At 40.8% G+C, this 16,362-nt stretch overlaps 1 protein-coding gene across 4 annotated transcripts in view; it reads right to left on the reverse strand.

Annotated features, from left to right (window-relative positions):
• MAK (male germ cell associated kinase) overlaps window positions 1–16,362 on the reverse strand; it is a 49,361-nt gene that overhangs the window by 18,323 nt on the left and 14,676 nt on the right. For all 4 annotated transcript variants that reach the window (XM_050937854.1, XM_050937855.1, XM_050937856.1 and 1 more), the window contains 5 exons: window positions 16,174–16,345; window positions 14,593–14,760; window positions 7,969–8,304; window positions 5,650–5,840; window positions 4,101–4,231 (listed from right to left, as the gene is read on the reverse strand). In XM_050937854.1, coding sequence (XP_050793811.1) covers window positions 4,101–4,231; window positions 5,650–5,840; window positions 7,969–8,304; window positions 14,593–14,760; window positions 16,174–16,345 — 998 coding nt within the window. The remainder of the gene's footprint in view (window positions 1–4,100; window positions 4,232–5,649; window positions 5,841–7,968; window positions 8,305–14,592; window positions 14,761–16,173; window positions 16,346–16,362) is intronic.

Raw genomic sequence — 16,362 nt, forward strand, 5'->3', positions numbered from 1 at the left:
ATCCATTTTGAAGCACTTGGAGGAGAGGAAGGTGATCAGGAACAGTCAACATGGATTCACCAAGGTCAAGTCATGCCTGACCAACCTGATTGCCTTCTGTGATGAGATAACTGGCTCTGTGGATATGGGGAAAGCGGTGGATATGACCTATCTTGACTTTAGCAAAGCTTTTGATACGATCTCCCACAGAATTCTTGCCAGCAAGTTGAAGTATGGATTGGATGAATGGATTATAAAGTGGATAGAAAGCTGGCTAGATCGTTGGGCTCAACAAGTAGTGATCAACGGCTCAATGTCTAGTTGGCAGCTGGTATCACGTGGAGTGACCCAGGGGTCGGTCCTGGGGCTAGTTTTCTTCAACTGACTAAGCAGAACTTCTGCAGAAAAGGACCTGGGGATAACTGTGGATGAGAAGCTGGATATGAGTCAGCAGTGTGCCCTTGTTGCCAAGAAGGCGAACGGCACATTGGGCTGCATTAGTAGGAGCATTGCCAGCAGACCAAGGGAAGTGATTATTCCCCTCTATTCGGCACTGGTGAGGCCACAGCTGGAGTATTGCGTCCAGTTTTGGTCCCACTACAGAAGGGATGTGGACAAATTGGAGAGAGTCCAGCGGAGGGCAACAAAAATGATTAGGGGGCTGGGGCACATGACTTATGAGGAGAGGCTATAGGAACTGGGGTTATTTAGTCTGCAGAAGAGAAGAGTGAGAGAGAGATGTGATAGAAGCCTTCAACTACCTGAAGGGGGGTTCCAAAGAGGATGGAGCTAGGCTGTTCTCAGTGGTGGCATATAACAGAACAAGAAGCAATGGTCTCAAGTTGTAGTGAGGGAGGTCTAGGTTGGATATTAAGAAAAACTATTTTACTAGGAGGGTGGTGAAGCACTGGAATGGGTTAGCAGGGAGGTGGTGGAATCTCCATCCTGAGACGTTTTTAAGGCCTGGCTTGACAAAGCCCTAGCTGGGATGATTTAGTTGGTGTTGGTCCTGCTTTGAACAGGGAATTGGACTAGATGACCTCCTGAGGTCTCTTCCAATTCATTCAATTGTGAGAGCACTATGTTTAAATTCCAAGATGGCATAGGATGTCTTATTGGAAGGTATAAATTATTGAGACCTTTTAAGAACATCTTAACTACATTATTAATAAATATTGATGTGCTCTCCATAGGTACATGTTATGCTGATATGGCTGAGAGATGAACCTTTACTAAGCTGTTTTCTTAAGCTACAATAAATTCTATAAAATTTAACTGATTGGTGCTGCACGTGGATCTTAATCATACATAGAAATCCACAATAAAAACAGTTTATTTTTTTTAATCCAAAATAGGACAACCCCTCATTGTTTTTTTTGTCCAAAATACTCCTTCTGCAGGTCTGGTTCACAATTCATATTTTCTTCTTCTGATCCAAGGTTATTCTCAGTTCAGAAGAAACTGGAGATAATACTACCCTTAGTTGGATATGGAACATTGGAGAAAAATTCTTCTCTGGGGAACCTAGGAGGCTTTTTAAGTGATGGAAGTAGAAAAGTAATTCTCAATTCTTTTACATGACCTCTCTTTTCTGAAAATACACACATCTGGGACTGTTTCAGTACATCTGCTTCCTTTTCCATTACTATAAACTGAATCAACCTCTGGCTGAACCAGGGATGTACTGGATCAATGAATCTGTACCTTGACTATTAAATTCTGCAGTGCCACACTGCTACTAGCCACTAGTTCCAAAGCATTCCTTCATCTCAATGGTTCCTTAAAGTCTCACTTTCAGAACCAGCTCATCCGGATCTGAGGAAGAACATCTCCTCACCTTCCTATGAGGATATATATCAAAACAATGGGTCCTTAAAAATACCTTTGTTAAGAGGAGTCTTTCTCCTGCAGATTGGTTTTTTTCACAAAGGCTGACACCACCAAGAACTGGAAAATCATGCCTACCCTGCCAGCTGAGTCTTTACTAAAAGTATTGGCTCTAGACAGCGCCTCAGGAGGATATCCTTTTCTAATCTTTATCACAGAGACTCCTAACAACAGAGGAAGAAGACTCATTCAGTTTCTAGTAGACTCGTCCAGTGCCACTACTGGTCTGTAGGCTCTCTCAGCTCGTGGCCCTGTTTCATTTCCAGATAGTTTTGCCAACACTGAATCATAGAATATCAGGGTTGGGAGGGACCTCAGGAGGTCATCTAGTCCAACCTCCTGCCCAAAGCAGGCCCAATCCCCAACTAAATCATCCCAGCCAGGGCTTGTCAAGCCTGACCTTAAAAAACCTCTAAGGAAGAAGATTCCACCACCTCCCTAGGTAAACCATTCCACTGCTTCTTTTAAAAAGGTTACTTGAAGTCTATTCTGTCTTTCTTTGCTCTTGTTGTGAATGTTCAGCAAATTGAACACTTAGAGGGTGAGTGCCAGGTATCTACATGTATATTCAATGTCAGAACAACGCCAGACAAGATACACATCTTTTGAAACCGTAGTTGTTCTTCAGTTCCATGCCAACTAAGGAACTGTATTACTATAACTATAGAACTACTTAAAACTAGCTAACTAATCACAGATCTGGGAGGACTCCAGAGCTTCACACAAAAAGCATTCATCTGGTTGCAGCTTAGAAGGAACTGAGGCAGCTGGAGCACAGTGCTCCTTTATATCCTCACCCTGGAACGCTCAACATTCACTGAGGCAGGGGCGAGGGAGGACATGAGTGCCCCAACTACTGCTAGCTACAGTTCTACCGGTCAGTCTGCACCAGTCAGAGCAGGGAACATTTGAAGGAGAACCAAAAGCTCCTTTTCAAGCTAACTAAGTTGATATAGAAATGAATGTAACATAGTGTAAAAGTGAAGAGGAGATGAGTAGCATGGCACCAGAGAGCTTATTATAGCCTACTTTCAGAGACAACTACTTATAGGTAAACAGCTCCCCTTCCTTTCTTAGCTCCCTATTCTTGTTCTTGGTGATTAAAGAATTTTCCTGTTACTTTGTAGACAAAATTGCTCTGATTTCAATTGAGCTGCCCATTCTACTCACAAGAAAACAGATGTGTGGTGAAGGGACAAATAGTGAGTTGCCTTCTCTGCCTGAATTTCAGACAACCAAAAATCATTCAGATTATCAAGGTGGGGTATGGCTTCAACCTACAGCCTCGGAGTTGGACTGATTAGCATGGATCCTAGAAATCTGTTTGGCAAAGAAATATGCAGAATTTAAATTTTTACAGAAAATCTTTAGTTTTACTCTGGCTGCCCAGCTCTGAAGGCAGAGCAGAGAACGGCAGCTGCTGGCTGGTCACCCAGCTCTGAAGGCAACGCCACCATCAGCAGCAGCGCAGAAATAAGGGTGGCATGGTATGGTGTTAGCCTTACTTCTCCATTGGTGCTGGCAGTGGCGCTGCCTTCAGCACTGGACACCCAGCCAGCAGCTGCCTCTCTCCAGCAACCCTAGAGAAACTGAACTTCAGCGTTTCATTTTAATAGTGGACCGACTCTACTATCAGTTGAGACTGTCAGCCTTTCCCTATAGATGAACAGGATAACAGTAGTTCTTTAGGAAACCATTGTGAGTACGACGTTCAAAAAACTAAATCTTGATGCTGACAATCTGTTTAACCAATACGTAACCAGTTCCTTATTATTAGGGGAGGCCAGTTAGAAAGTTGTGCTGGGGCAACTCTGGCAGCATCCTCAGTCCTCAAATTCCTTGATATTGGTCAACTGGGTTATAGTTCTGGATATCAGGAACTGTACTGGTTGTGTTAGCTGATGAGCCTCTCTTACCAATGGACAAAAAGTATTTGATACTGATATGGTGAGCAGGTTTGGACATTACCGCTAAGTGGACCTGTGGAGTGAACTGCCACAGTAGGCAAGTGGTGCTGAGATCTTCTCTACTCAGCCTGGTCGTCTTGTGCCAACTATGCTGTGTTTTGAGGGCCCTGTATTCCTGAAGAACTGGAATAGTATTTGGCCAAAAATCTGAAAATTTAAACTAGTCAATGAAAGGTGAAATTATCAAATCAGAAGAACAAAAATAAAAGGTATCACAGATAGTCCCTTCAAAACTTGTGTTCTCCATGACAAAGATTTTTCCCTTACCAGGAAGATATCTTGATTGTCTCAGGTAGTATTGTTTTGCTGATGTAGTTGATATTCCAGAGTCATTTCGCATCAGAGCTTTGCTTTCCCCTCCTGACTGGATACAGCCCAAGGCCTTTGGCTCTGGCATGCTGAAAATCAAGATAGCTAATAATTTAACTGATTACTCTAGACTCAGAATTACAGCTATTTACTTTAGCCTGATAAGTACAGTGCTCTCATCCAGACTCCACAAATCTTTTCCAAGTAACGATTGTGGTCCTGATTTTATTTCTAGTGACGTTAATGGCAAAACTCTTATTTACTTCAATGGGAGTAGACCCAGGCTATATGTGAAAAAAAGTATGTCCAGGTCTATTCTAAGAGCACCAGTGCCTGGTGATTACTGAATGCTTAAAGTTTCTCTCCGATTGGAGACTGAGATACACAAATCAGCTCCTAATCACAAAATAAGTTTACAACAAGTAAACATTTATCACTTGGTGTAAAACAGACTGAATAGGAGTATATTTTCAGTGTGCGTGTGTTGTTTTTAAAAAAACAAAAACAAAAACACCAAGAGCAAAGGAACATAATCGTCCTGAAAATGAAAAAAATAAAAATAAAAATAAAAATGCAGCACTAAGTGAAAGAATCATTGAAAAAAAACTCTCCCCAACCAATATCATATACCACATTCCACCTCAACAGAGAGCATGAAAAAATGACATTAGGCAATAATGAAGACCTGAGACTAAAATCTTTAAAATGTTGCCCAAGTTCTCCCTTTATGGGGCTTCATTACAGGGAGGCTTACTTATGTGTATTAGGCTGTTTGGTTTCTCACTGCCTCCATCAAAGTAAGTACACTCAGGGCCGGCGCTTCCATTTAGGCAGCCTAGGCAATCGCCTAGGGCGCCAGGATTATTGGGGGGTGGCATTTTGCTGGGGGGAAGGGGAGGCAGCAGGTGGCTCCGGTTGACCTGCCGCAGTCATGCCTGCGGAGGGTCCGCTGGTCCCGCGGCTCCAGTGGAGCTACCGCAGGCATTTCTGCGATGGTTTGCTCCTCCTGCGGCTCCGGTGGCCCTCCCGCAGGCACAACTGCGGCAGCTCCACTGGAGCGGCGGACCAGGGGACCCTCTGCAGGCACAACTGCGGCAGGTCCACTGGAGCCACGGAACCAGCGCGCGGGGCGGCGAAATGGCCGTGCGCCTAGGGCGCTAAAAGTACTAGCGTACACTAGCGTAAAAGTCCTGAGTACACTTGTTAATAGCCAGTCAGCCTCAAGTACGGTGAGGCATACCTGCAGGGCCAGACATGGCCAAGAGAGGGTGCAGAAGGGCAGCCCACCTCTTTACATGTTATTTTAAGAGTGAGTGAGTCCTGAACATTAGTAAGGGTGGCAGAATTTGTCTTAGTGGATAAAGAAAATAAAGTTAGTTTAATGTATCTAGATTTTAGGAAGCATCAAAATAAACCTTACAATATATGAAAACTCACTCTAAAACCCAATCAAAGATAAAATAAAACACAATACAAATCAAGCATCTTATGTAATTGTGGGACTTACCTAAACAGAAACTCTTTTGTTTTCTTTTCCTTTAACTGTGTAATGCTGGGCTTCTTGGAATATGAAATTCCAAATTCTGTGTCCTCCAAGTCATCCCAACTGTCCACAGTCTTTAACAGAGCCTGACCCCATCGTCTCCTGCAATTTTTAAGACCAACTGCACCATTTTGTGGGCCTGTGACTGCTTGCTTCTGTTTTCAATAGAAAAAAGTTTCAATATTCTCTATTCTTATATTTTAAATCTAGTTCATTGCCTGCCTAAATGCAATGAAATGCTTGGAGAGATTTTTCTCTCCTCGTGGTAAGCCATTCAGGGCCTAATCTTGCAGTGGTTCTGAATGCCTGAACAGACATTAGTATCAGTAGGAATTCTGAGTGTGGCTCAATGCAGGATCAGGCCCTAGTTGTCCAAATCTACCTGATGCAGTCAGTTTAGGGACCATATACTAGTATCAATTTGCTGGGCCTAGTTCACCTCTTTGGTTCCACTGGCTCAAGCATGCGGAAAGAACCTGGGAGCTGAAAATCTGACAGGAACAGGGGGCAGAGTAATACAAGCCAGTCACATTACCAGCAGTCCAGAGCCAGCTGGCACAACCCTAAAAGTAGACTGGCCTGCCCAGGAGAGAGCAGGGCCAGGCCGGCCAAGCCTCTCCCAGGCACCCTCTGCCATAGGGTTTCCTGCGAAGTCCCAACCAGGTTTTAAAGACATTCTCTGCTTCATTCATTTGCAGTTGAGCTGATGGGCATTGGCATGATTCTGGAAACCCGCTATTTAAATACTTCTCATATTAGAGGTCAGTGAATATCATAGGGGGAAATAAAACAAAAAATACTGGATATCTTTTTAATTTCATAAGATATTTCTTAATATTCTTGAGAATAGTTTTTATGCTCAAACTCCAACTTTGGCTTGAACTGTACAGAATTAAAAAGTGTTTAGAAATAAAATGAAGATATCAAGACCTAGTTTACAGCTTAGAAGACGTGAGTTTTATGGATTTTGTAGGTACTCATTACCTAGCAGGATTATGCCAGCAGACCTCAGTTGGAGAAGTAATGTCACATACCAAAGCACTGGAAGGGTGGTCTTAAATAATCTAGTCCAACTCCTGCTTCAGGAAGGAGGAGCACTAACCCTTTCCAAGTGGTTATTTAAACCTTTTTGGTAATGCTTTATATTAATGGTATTTTTTATAAATAATTTATAAAAGGAATGATTACTAGATAACTATGTTACGACATGAGTAGTATGTCTTACAGATACTGTAAGTACATTCATCTACGATTCTTTCTACTGATATGCTTATAAGTCATCGTTATAAATTACCTTCTGGACAGTGTAACAGGTTATAACTAACCATTATTAAAACATCACTTAATCATTTATTAATCCTTGATAAACCACTTTTAGATGTTCTTGTGACAGATGGACAACATCCTGTAATATCCTGAACAAACCATTCACAATTAAGATGTAATTAATTAATTAATTTACATTAAACCTTATTGAATTAGGGATAACCCCTTTGGGGTACACCATTAAAAATGCAGTTGTTTATGTACCTTCTCTACAAGGGAGTGGGAGTGTTGATATACTTCCTCCTTCACCAACCTTTTGAAGCTACCTCCTGGAGAGATATGCAAATACTAGTTCAAACTGGGTTCTCCAGGGACCAATAGATAAAGAAAGGGTTTTTGAATAAATCACCTGGCTTTAAACTGGTTCATGGTCTTCTTCCTGCTCCAGCAAATGAACAGGATCCCTGCTCCATGGAATACCCCAATCCTTAGGGTAGGGTTAGAAAAACTGGGCCTACTGAGGTCTCATAAGGCTGGATGCTTGTTCTATGCAGAGGCTGGAATGAACTTGTGACCATAAAGGAATCCCTTTGGGTGGGTGGGGGTTGAAAGACTGTTCCTGCCAGAGCCCATGTTAGAGTTGGAATTAATTCTGGTATCTTATTAGCATGTGTGTAGGTGATTTTATTGTTTTTAATATATTTTCTCTGTAATGCTTTTTACCTTAATAAAGCAGGCTTGCATAGGAAGTGCTGCATGGTTACATACCTGTAGCAGTTACACCAGTTAACCGTCTCTAAAGAGAAAGCAAGCATGTGTACTTGAGCAACCTATCTGTGCTGAAGGAGGGAAACTGTGCAGTCTGAACATACCCTAGTTAGGAGGGAGAGAGACGCACATCTCCAGTATTTAATGGAAAATGTAACCCTGTTTAAAAAAGGTATCTGGTGACTGTACCACAGCTAACATGGACAAATTATTTCATATATATGCTCTTAAATTTTATTGATAACTTACTGGTGATGAGTTTTTATTGATGGCTGGAAGAAGTGGTTGCGGCTGCTGCTGTCGGGGTAGTTGTTGGTTAGTTGTATTCTGTGGCAGCTGGATTTGCTGGAAAGGTTGGTGATTAATCTTTGACGGAAGTTGTGGCTGACTCTCGTCAAGTGCATCAGGTGAAGACTGAGATTCTGGCTTGGATACAGATTCTAGTTTTGATACAGGTTCTAATTTCGGTAGATTTGGCTTTGGCTCTGTTGGCTGACCAGGTTTAACAACAGATTGTTTCTGTTCCAAATATTGTGGAGGAGGTCCTAAAACTTGGCCAACTTGAAAATAAGGGTATTTCAAAGCCTGAAAAAGAATGTAAAACATATTCAATACACTTCTATAACTAAAATGCAGTAACTTCTTCACCAGAGATGTAAGCAGGTGTCAAGCTTGTTAACAAATTCTACAGTACAGGTGCAAGATGGATGCAAAATGAACTCACACGTGTAAGTGGAACACATGGAATGGTGTACCCTTAATATTCAATTCTGGGGTGAGGAAGGGGTAAAATAAGACTGTGTGGTATTGGGGTGGCATGCAAAAACATGACTGGCAGGTATTGCAGAATGTGTTTTGAGGGGGAATGTGATTACAATCTGGTGCTTGTAAATTATGCGAACACGCAGCCTAGCAATACCTAAAAAAAGATGAATGGATGGATAGCTAGATAGCTTACAGATAATGGATAGAGGACATTCCTTGTAAGTTAAGAGCCTTCTTGCCATCCCAGCACACATGTGGATTCTCTATTGCAATGTTCAGTTTACATTGTTTCCTAGGTTAACAGTACTAATCAGGAACATCCCCAAGGAGGATATTTCTGAACGAGGTTCTTCTCTTACTTCGGTTAGGTAGGCTACAGCTATTGATGTATATGGGAACTGTCTCATATAGATGCCTTACACACATGCATCATGGCTGCTATTTTGAGTGAGTGAGTCTTTGTTCTTTAATTGGTATATACTAATGAGCAAAGTTTCTCCTGTATTTTCAGTTTGCTCTATGCATGTTCACATCTGCAGGTCGCTTGTTTTGTTTTATGTAGTCTACTGTGGCGTACATCCAGAGTGCTGTGCTTGCTGTACTCTCATGATGTTCATCTGTAAATGACAGCACCTATTTTCTTGCTCTTGAGGATGCCATGGAAAAAAGCAAAATGAACAATCATGTCCTCTGCTGGGTGCACAGCACAGCAATACCATATGCTCCAAACATGTAGTTTCCCAGAGCAGTCCAGAGCATTGTTCTGACACCTGAAATCCAGGAGGTATTGTCATTGTCTGAGCCTTAGAGTATGTCTACACTGCCACTGCGAGGTGTGATTCCCAGCACTGGGAGACAGATCTGTGTATGCTAAAAATAGCAATGTGGACATTGGCATGGGCGGTGGCTCAGGCTAACTGCCTAAACTCAGCCCCAGGGGGTCAGGCAGGCTTGGACTTGGGTGACTAGCAGGATTAATTTTAATCAACTCCTCTTCAAAGGTAGCATTTAAGTTTTAACCAGGTTTTTCTCAGCAGAAGGATTCTTAAGTGGGTTTTAAAGTGAGCCACTGAAAGAGTAGGAGTGACATCTTTTCTTTTCAGATTATGTGGCTTTGGAAGGGTTTCATTAGCATCTTATTTTTGTGTGTGCGCATTTAACTTTTTAAAGCATGTCTATCTTCATTTTCTGATGTAGGCAAATCAAGTTACTTTGCCTAAGAAAGACACCTAAGAATAAACTGTTTCATGCTGGGGTAGTAAAAAGAGCTAAACAGCAACAGCATGCTCCAGTTCAAATCACTTATAAATTTCTCTCCTCCATCTACTCCTTCACTCTTCCTATGAGGAAATCGAAGTGTCTTTTTTTTTAAAAATGGGTTTCCAATTAATGTAAATACTATAGCAGCCATATACCAAAAGTTCTGAAACTGAATGGTTGCTGAAATAAGGATCAGCATTAAGGGAACTCTAAAAATGTGCTGAAATATTGTGTGTGTTAGGGCCAGATTTTGCCTCCCTTACTCCTAATTAGTAGTATTTTATTCCCAGAGCCATCTCATTAAAGTTAGAGAGACTTCTCAGAGTAAACTACTATGCATTATGTGCTTGATCCACTTTCATTAAGGTCAATGAAAAGACTTCCATTCACTTCAGTGGGAGTTGGATTGAGCTTTATGGACAAGGCTGCCAGAATCTGGCCCTTAGCCTTTGCATATGCATAAACTAGAATGTGAATCTGTATATGCAATTCAAGTGATTATTTTCTCATGCAAAGTGAGTGATCTACAGTTTGCATACAACATACTGCATGAAAGAAATACACCATCCTGGCCATGTAAATGTCCTCCTGTCCTACAGGAAAGGAAGTTTTTAATGTTGTTCCATGGCATCCACTTTAATGAACAAGAAATCTCTTGAAGGATAGGAAGAATTTTAAAGGGCCAGGACACAAGATGTGAAAAATTTCAGTTTGGGTCAACAGATCTGGATTTGGGTCCTGATTCCAAAACACCTGGATCTAGGATTTTCTTTAAGACCACCTGTAATACTGAAAAACACAGAACCAAAATCATCTTTGATGATCTCAGCCCCAGGCAAGTCCATAAGATACAACTAAGAGTGAATTTGTCCCCTATTGCTTGATACTTGTGATGTTACTGAATGGTACAAGGGAAACTCAGAATCCAGAACAAACTCTGTGCATACTGTACATCAATAGTCAATTACAATTCAAGACTTTAGGGCTATATATCATGTCCACATGGGTTTAAGCTTGCTCAATTAACAAATAAGAGCATCACTTCATTTAATATTCTAAAGTGAAACTGTCTGAAACAGAGGACTAAAGATCTGTTTAAAATATAGCAGATCAACAATTTTATAAGTGTAACCAATTTCTTTCAAACTATTGAAACATAGGGTATTCAATTCAGTACTGTACTAGCCATCAGTTTAATTTTAAAACTAAACTGTGGTAGTCTGCATTGCTGCCTGATTTTCATATGATTAGATCCCTGAATTTTTGAAAGTCAAAGCTGATCAAATGCCTGTTGTCAACTTTGCATTTTTTTTCCTCCAGCGTAAAGTCAATCTCAAATATTTGCACTGGCAGAAAAGTTTGGGTTCCCTAGGCCTACTTTTGAGAGTTACAAACTGCTGGTCTTATCTGGCCTATGATCTGATGTCACAGTGACATGCATACCCTGAGACAGCTTGATCACAAGCACTAAAATACAAAATCAAAACTGCAGCGCTTTGCAGATATGCAATGAACATTTTAAGTACTATCATGGATTTTTAGTAAAAGTTGTAATGTATACAAAACCTGCCTCATGAAGCAGCTTCTGGCACTACACTACATAGAACCAAACAATTTTCTATTGTGAATTACAACAACATTTAAGGAAAACAAGTTCTGCATAATTACACAAACATTTAACTGATATTGTTTATAATCTACTTCTCCAAATATCAAGATTCCCTGAAAACACAACTTTAAATTTCTCATCAGATTAGTTCAGCCATTTTTCCATCCAAGTTGAACTCAATGTACTTATTACATTGGATATTTTGAGTGAGGGTTTATCTGCTCTCCATGGACATTAAGGAACTCTATCACACTTTCCAAGAAGTAAAGACCAATGTTATAAACCAAAATTCCCCTCCATGATAGAATATACCCCCATATTCACATCCTACACACTATTGTAATAACCTTTGTACAAGATATGCCTTGTAAGGGATCATTTGACAACTCATAATTTGCTGGTCAGTATTGTGCTGGTAAAATATCTGTGGCAACATTATATGTAAAGTTATAAGATTTCCCTCTATAATGCCCTGCCCAAGCAGAAGTTAGCAAACAAGTCTATCTTAAACAAAGGATGAATGTTTGCCTTAATTTGCACTTAAGCAGTAAACAGAGTCATCAAGCAATGAGGGAAACAAAGAACGATCAAAACTGGGTAAGAAAAAGCCAGCAGGGAGCATCCTTGCACGTCAACTCTCTGTCTTCCAGTTCCCAGCTGGAAATGTTTTTCAATAGGGGGACTGAAACTATAAAAAGGAGGGATAAACATCCCAAGACACCCCTCTCTATCTCCCTGTCCATTGCATTCACTGCACATGAGGAGATAAAGGAAGAATTCACTGGACTCTGGAGGAGGGGTACTGACCTAAAGAGTTTGGTCAGTAAGACTGCTGAAAGCATGTGGTGAGAAACTTGCTTGAATCGGATATCGTCTGTTAAGTTATTAGTAAATGTCTCATCTTTTTTTCTTGTAACCATTTCTCACTTTTATACCTTAGTACTTGTACTCACTTAAAAACTCTCTTTATTGAGTACAAACCTGTTTTATCTAACATAGTATGTTTAAATTGAAGTGTCTGGGTACCTCTATTTGGAGTGACAAATTGTGAGCATATTATTCTCTTAAATAAATAAGACTTGATTCAATTTTTACTGTCCAGGAGAGGGCTGTATGGTATAAGATATACATTTCTGGGGGAAAATCTAAGACAGGGGGTGTGTTGGGGTCACCATGCAGTATAACCAAAGCTGATGAGAGCCAGAGCATAATTCAAGTGTGACTTGCAGACTGCAGTTACACACACTCACACTCTCAGGGTGTGGCTTGCATGCTGCAAGGCTGTTTGTGAGCAGTCCAGGTGGGAGCTACTTCAGCGAGGCATTGTAAAGGCACCCAAAGTTGCAGGGCAGGGGTGAAACAGCTGCTCATTAGTCTGGATTGTACTCTGGTATGTCACATTGCCTCTCCTACTTCTTTCCTTTTTGCATTGCTCTGGGCACCAGCTTGCTGCCTTCCACCCCAGAGGAGGCTGCATTTGAACAGGGCAATATGTATGCAAGTAGTAAAATATTTTGAGCTCACCCAGGATGAGAAGCACTGTGTATATCTAAAATGTTACTACTAAATCCAGAATGTATTTGATGAGAAAGAGGAGCTCTGGGGAACAGGCTCCCTAGCAGCAGAGAAACTCAGAAGAAATGGCATGTTCATTCTAATAATGATGCCCTACTAACCCCTCAACATCACCCTCATACCATCAGCCCTGTTCCCCCCACTGCCCTTTACCCCTCCAGGGTGGCTCCAGCCCAGTGGTGGGGAGTAGTAGCCAAGGCACCAGTCCAGCAGCAGAATAGTGAGGGTTAGGGGAGGAGGTGGAGTCAGCCACATTCCAGAACTCTGAGGTGATGGGAAAGCTAGGCCACTCCCTGCAGCTCAAGGAGGAATTTGCAACACTCACTTCTGGTAACAACAGTATGGCACCCTTATCCCACCTGCTGCCCCAGAGCAGTTCTTCCCATTAGAAGGACAGAGCATTGTGATGTATTATGCTTCAAATGGGCAGAGACAGAATGAATGTCTTGGCTGTGCCCTGCACGAGTAAGGACACAAACAGTAGGTGTGGGTGAAGAAAACAGAGAGGGAGAAAGAGTGCATGTGTGATAGGTACATTTCTACAGGGCTCCAACATTATAACATTTAGCACTATATCACAATACCATATGGACTATTGCACATCAACTCCTGGACACCTGTTTCCATGAGCACACACTAAAGTCTCCTTTATGCACTGCACAGCTCACTCTTTGACAATGCAATTTAGGCTAAACCCAGTTCCTTTTTACAGAAGGGCTGTGTGGCATTCTGTGTGTGATGTCTACAGTACTAGAGGTGACTTGTGTAACACTAGTTCTTTTTTTAAAGCGGAGAGAGGTGGTTGATTTATTTTGTACCATCAGATTTAGTCACATTTGAGTCACCTGCATTATATCCACATGTGATTAGTTGGATTTTCATCTTGTCCTGCAATATTCCCTTTTTCTGTTGCATTTGCTACTGTAATCCTCTTTTACATCCTATAAGTGTACTTACATTAACTTTAGCTACCCACAAAAAGGTATCCAATTTAGACACCTTTGGTACTTGGCAGTACACAAATTTGGGGTTTTAATTAACTCTTATGGAAAAAGATGTGGTATGTTGAAGCCCCTACAAAATTTGTCCCTGATTGCTTAGTAAGGTTCACCTCAGATCTACAGACAAAGATATTTAGTTCCTATATAGCACTTTTCACCCATGGATCTCAAAATACTTCACAAGAGAAGGTTTTATCACTATCCCTTTTATAAATGGAGAAAATGAAGAACAGAGATGTAATTTGCTTAAGGTCACACAGCAGGTGTGTGTGGGAAAACAACCCAGCTCCTCCGAATCCCAGATCAGTGCTCTGTCCATTAGACCACATTGATTAGTTTACACTGTTTCACTTGCTGACTGTATTTATTCAAGTCAGATGTGACAGAGACTGAGTCTCTGATATGGACCTGTGCTGACAGCACCAATAAGATCAAATTACAGAGAGAACAGAACTCACAGTTTGATATTAGTTGAACCACTCAACTTTGAATATTTGGGCTTCTCCTCTGTCTTGTTTCCACCCACATTTACAAAATAGGAAGCTGACTTTTACTTTCCTACAGTGCTATGATGGTCATTTTGCTAGTATGTGTAACATTTTAATCTAAAGCACTATATAAATTATTAGCCTTCTAATAAATCCAACACTTAGACAGTCTTACCTGACTTGCTGTAGGTCGTTTCTTTGGATCCCAGTTTAGCATATCAGTCATAAGCTGTATTGCCTCATTGCTGGCATTTGGAATGAGAGTTTTGAGGTGCATAGGGATACATTGTGGGAAGCGGAAATTCATGGCAGATGCAAGCTGGTACCCTTCTGGCCAGTCACTCTGTTAAAAAGTGAAAACAAGATGGCAGAAAGTTAACACATTACATCGTTTTGGATCCAATTAAAACAGAATTCCAGAACCTGAATGCTGAGGAGGGAGGTGCACAGCTCAAGTGGTGGAAGCTGGAATCATTAATCTTGTGGAGAGAATCCATAATGCCTTGGCATACCTGCATCTATTCAGTCTATTAAAAATTCTGCAGGGTAAAGCTGTCTTCTTCTGCTGCCACTTCAACCATCTTACCCCAATGCTTCCTGAAATCCCTTCACTGGCTTCCTCTCACCTTCAGCATTAAGTTCAGGCTTCTCATTTTTACCTTCCACCCCTGCTTACATCTCTCTTCTCTTGATTAATCCTACAGGTCCTTGACTCCCATGTACCTTCCCTTCATACCACTGTTTGCTCCTATCACCTTCTTTCATGTCATCCCCTAGTCTCGTTTCCCATGCACCAAGCATCATTCACCTCCTCCTTCAAACCTTCTTTCATGAAGTCTCTTTGCTGTTGTATCTCCACACCTCCTTCCATTTGAACTGTTGTGTCCAAATTGAACAGTATGCTCCTTGGGGTGGAGACTGTCTTTCTATGTGTTGTGTAAAGTGGCACACACATTTAGCGTGTACTACAAATAATAATCTATGTAGTACTTTTGTATCTCATTGCAGAATCAAGCATTTACGATTTTTGTTTAAAAAGAACAAAACCTAATTTGCACCTGCAGAAAATAAACGTTTGCATACCCAAATATTTGCCTGCTCAGATATCTACTTGTGCAAGCAATTTCTGTGTGTGCGCAAATGCAAGCACACGTGCATATTTTTGCAAGCACTACTCAGCCTAAATTTATCAAAACTTGGCCCTTAAATAGCATATGGTGTCTAAAATAAAGTAATTCTAACACCCAACAGATTGTGTACATTTTTCCTCCCCTTATGCTATTGCTAACAATATTTACATGAAAACAGAAGCACTTTATCTGAACAGCTTGTGTGTTCCATTGTTTCCTCACTTTAGAAGCACAATTCTCTAATTAAGACATCATAATAATTTCCAGAATAATAATTTGGCAATATTACAATGAAAAGAATATTTTTAATGCAAATATCCTTAAAGCCATAGGTGCAACCCCTTTTTTTTAAAATAATCTTTCATTTATCTGGCTTTCATCATGATGTGGATTAAGTGGATATAAAAATCACACATCATATAAAGGGTGTTAATACACAAAACAGAAATATTATTCTATATGTCAATAAAAACAAAAGTAAAATTTAGAAAGCATCAAGTGTTTGCACAAGCAATTACTATGTCAGTAGTTTATTTGCACCCACTAAAGGCAAGATAGCACTCCATATGATTTATTCATTTTATTCTCATTAATGTATACTACTATAAATCTACAATAGGACTTACCTTCTTTGGAGTCCCTAATACTTGGCAAATTTTGAAGATTTCATCTACTTCACTTGTCCCTGGGAAAAGAGGTCTCAGCGTGTACAGTTCAGCCATTATGCTACCAACAGCCCATATATCAATAGGAGAGCTATAAACAGAAGATCTCAACAAAACTTCAGGAGCACGGTACCTATAAGACATAGTGGG

Source organism: Gopherus flavomarginatus, chromosome 2 (assembly GCF_025201925.1).
Source record: "Gopherus flavomarginatus isolate rGopFla2 chromosome 2, rGopFla2.mat.asm, whole genome shotgun sequence".
NCBI lineage: Eukaryota > Metazoa > Chordata > Testudines > Testudinidae > Gopherus > Gopherus flavomarginatus.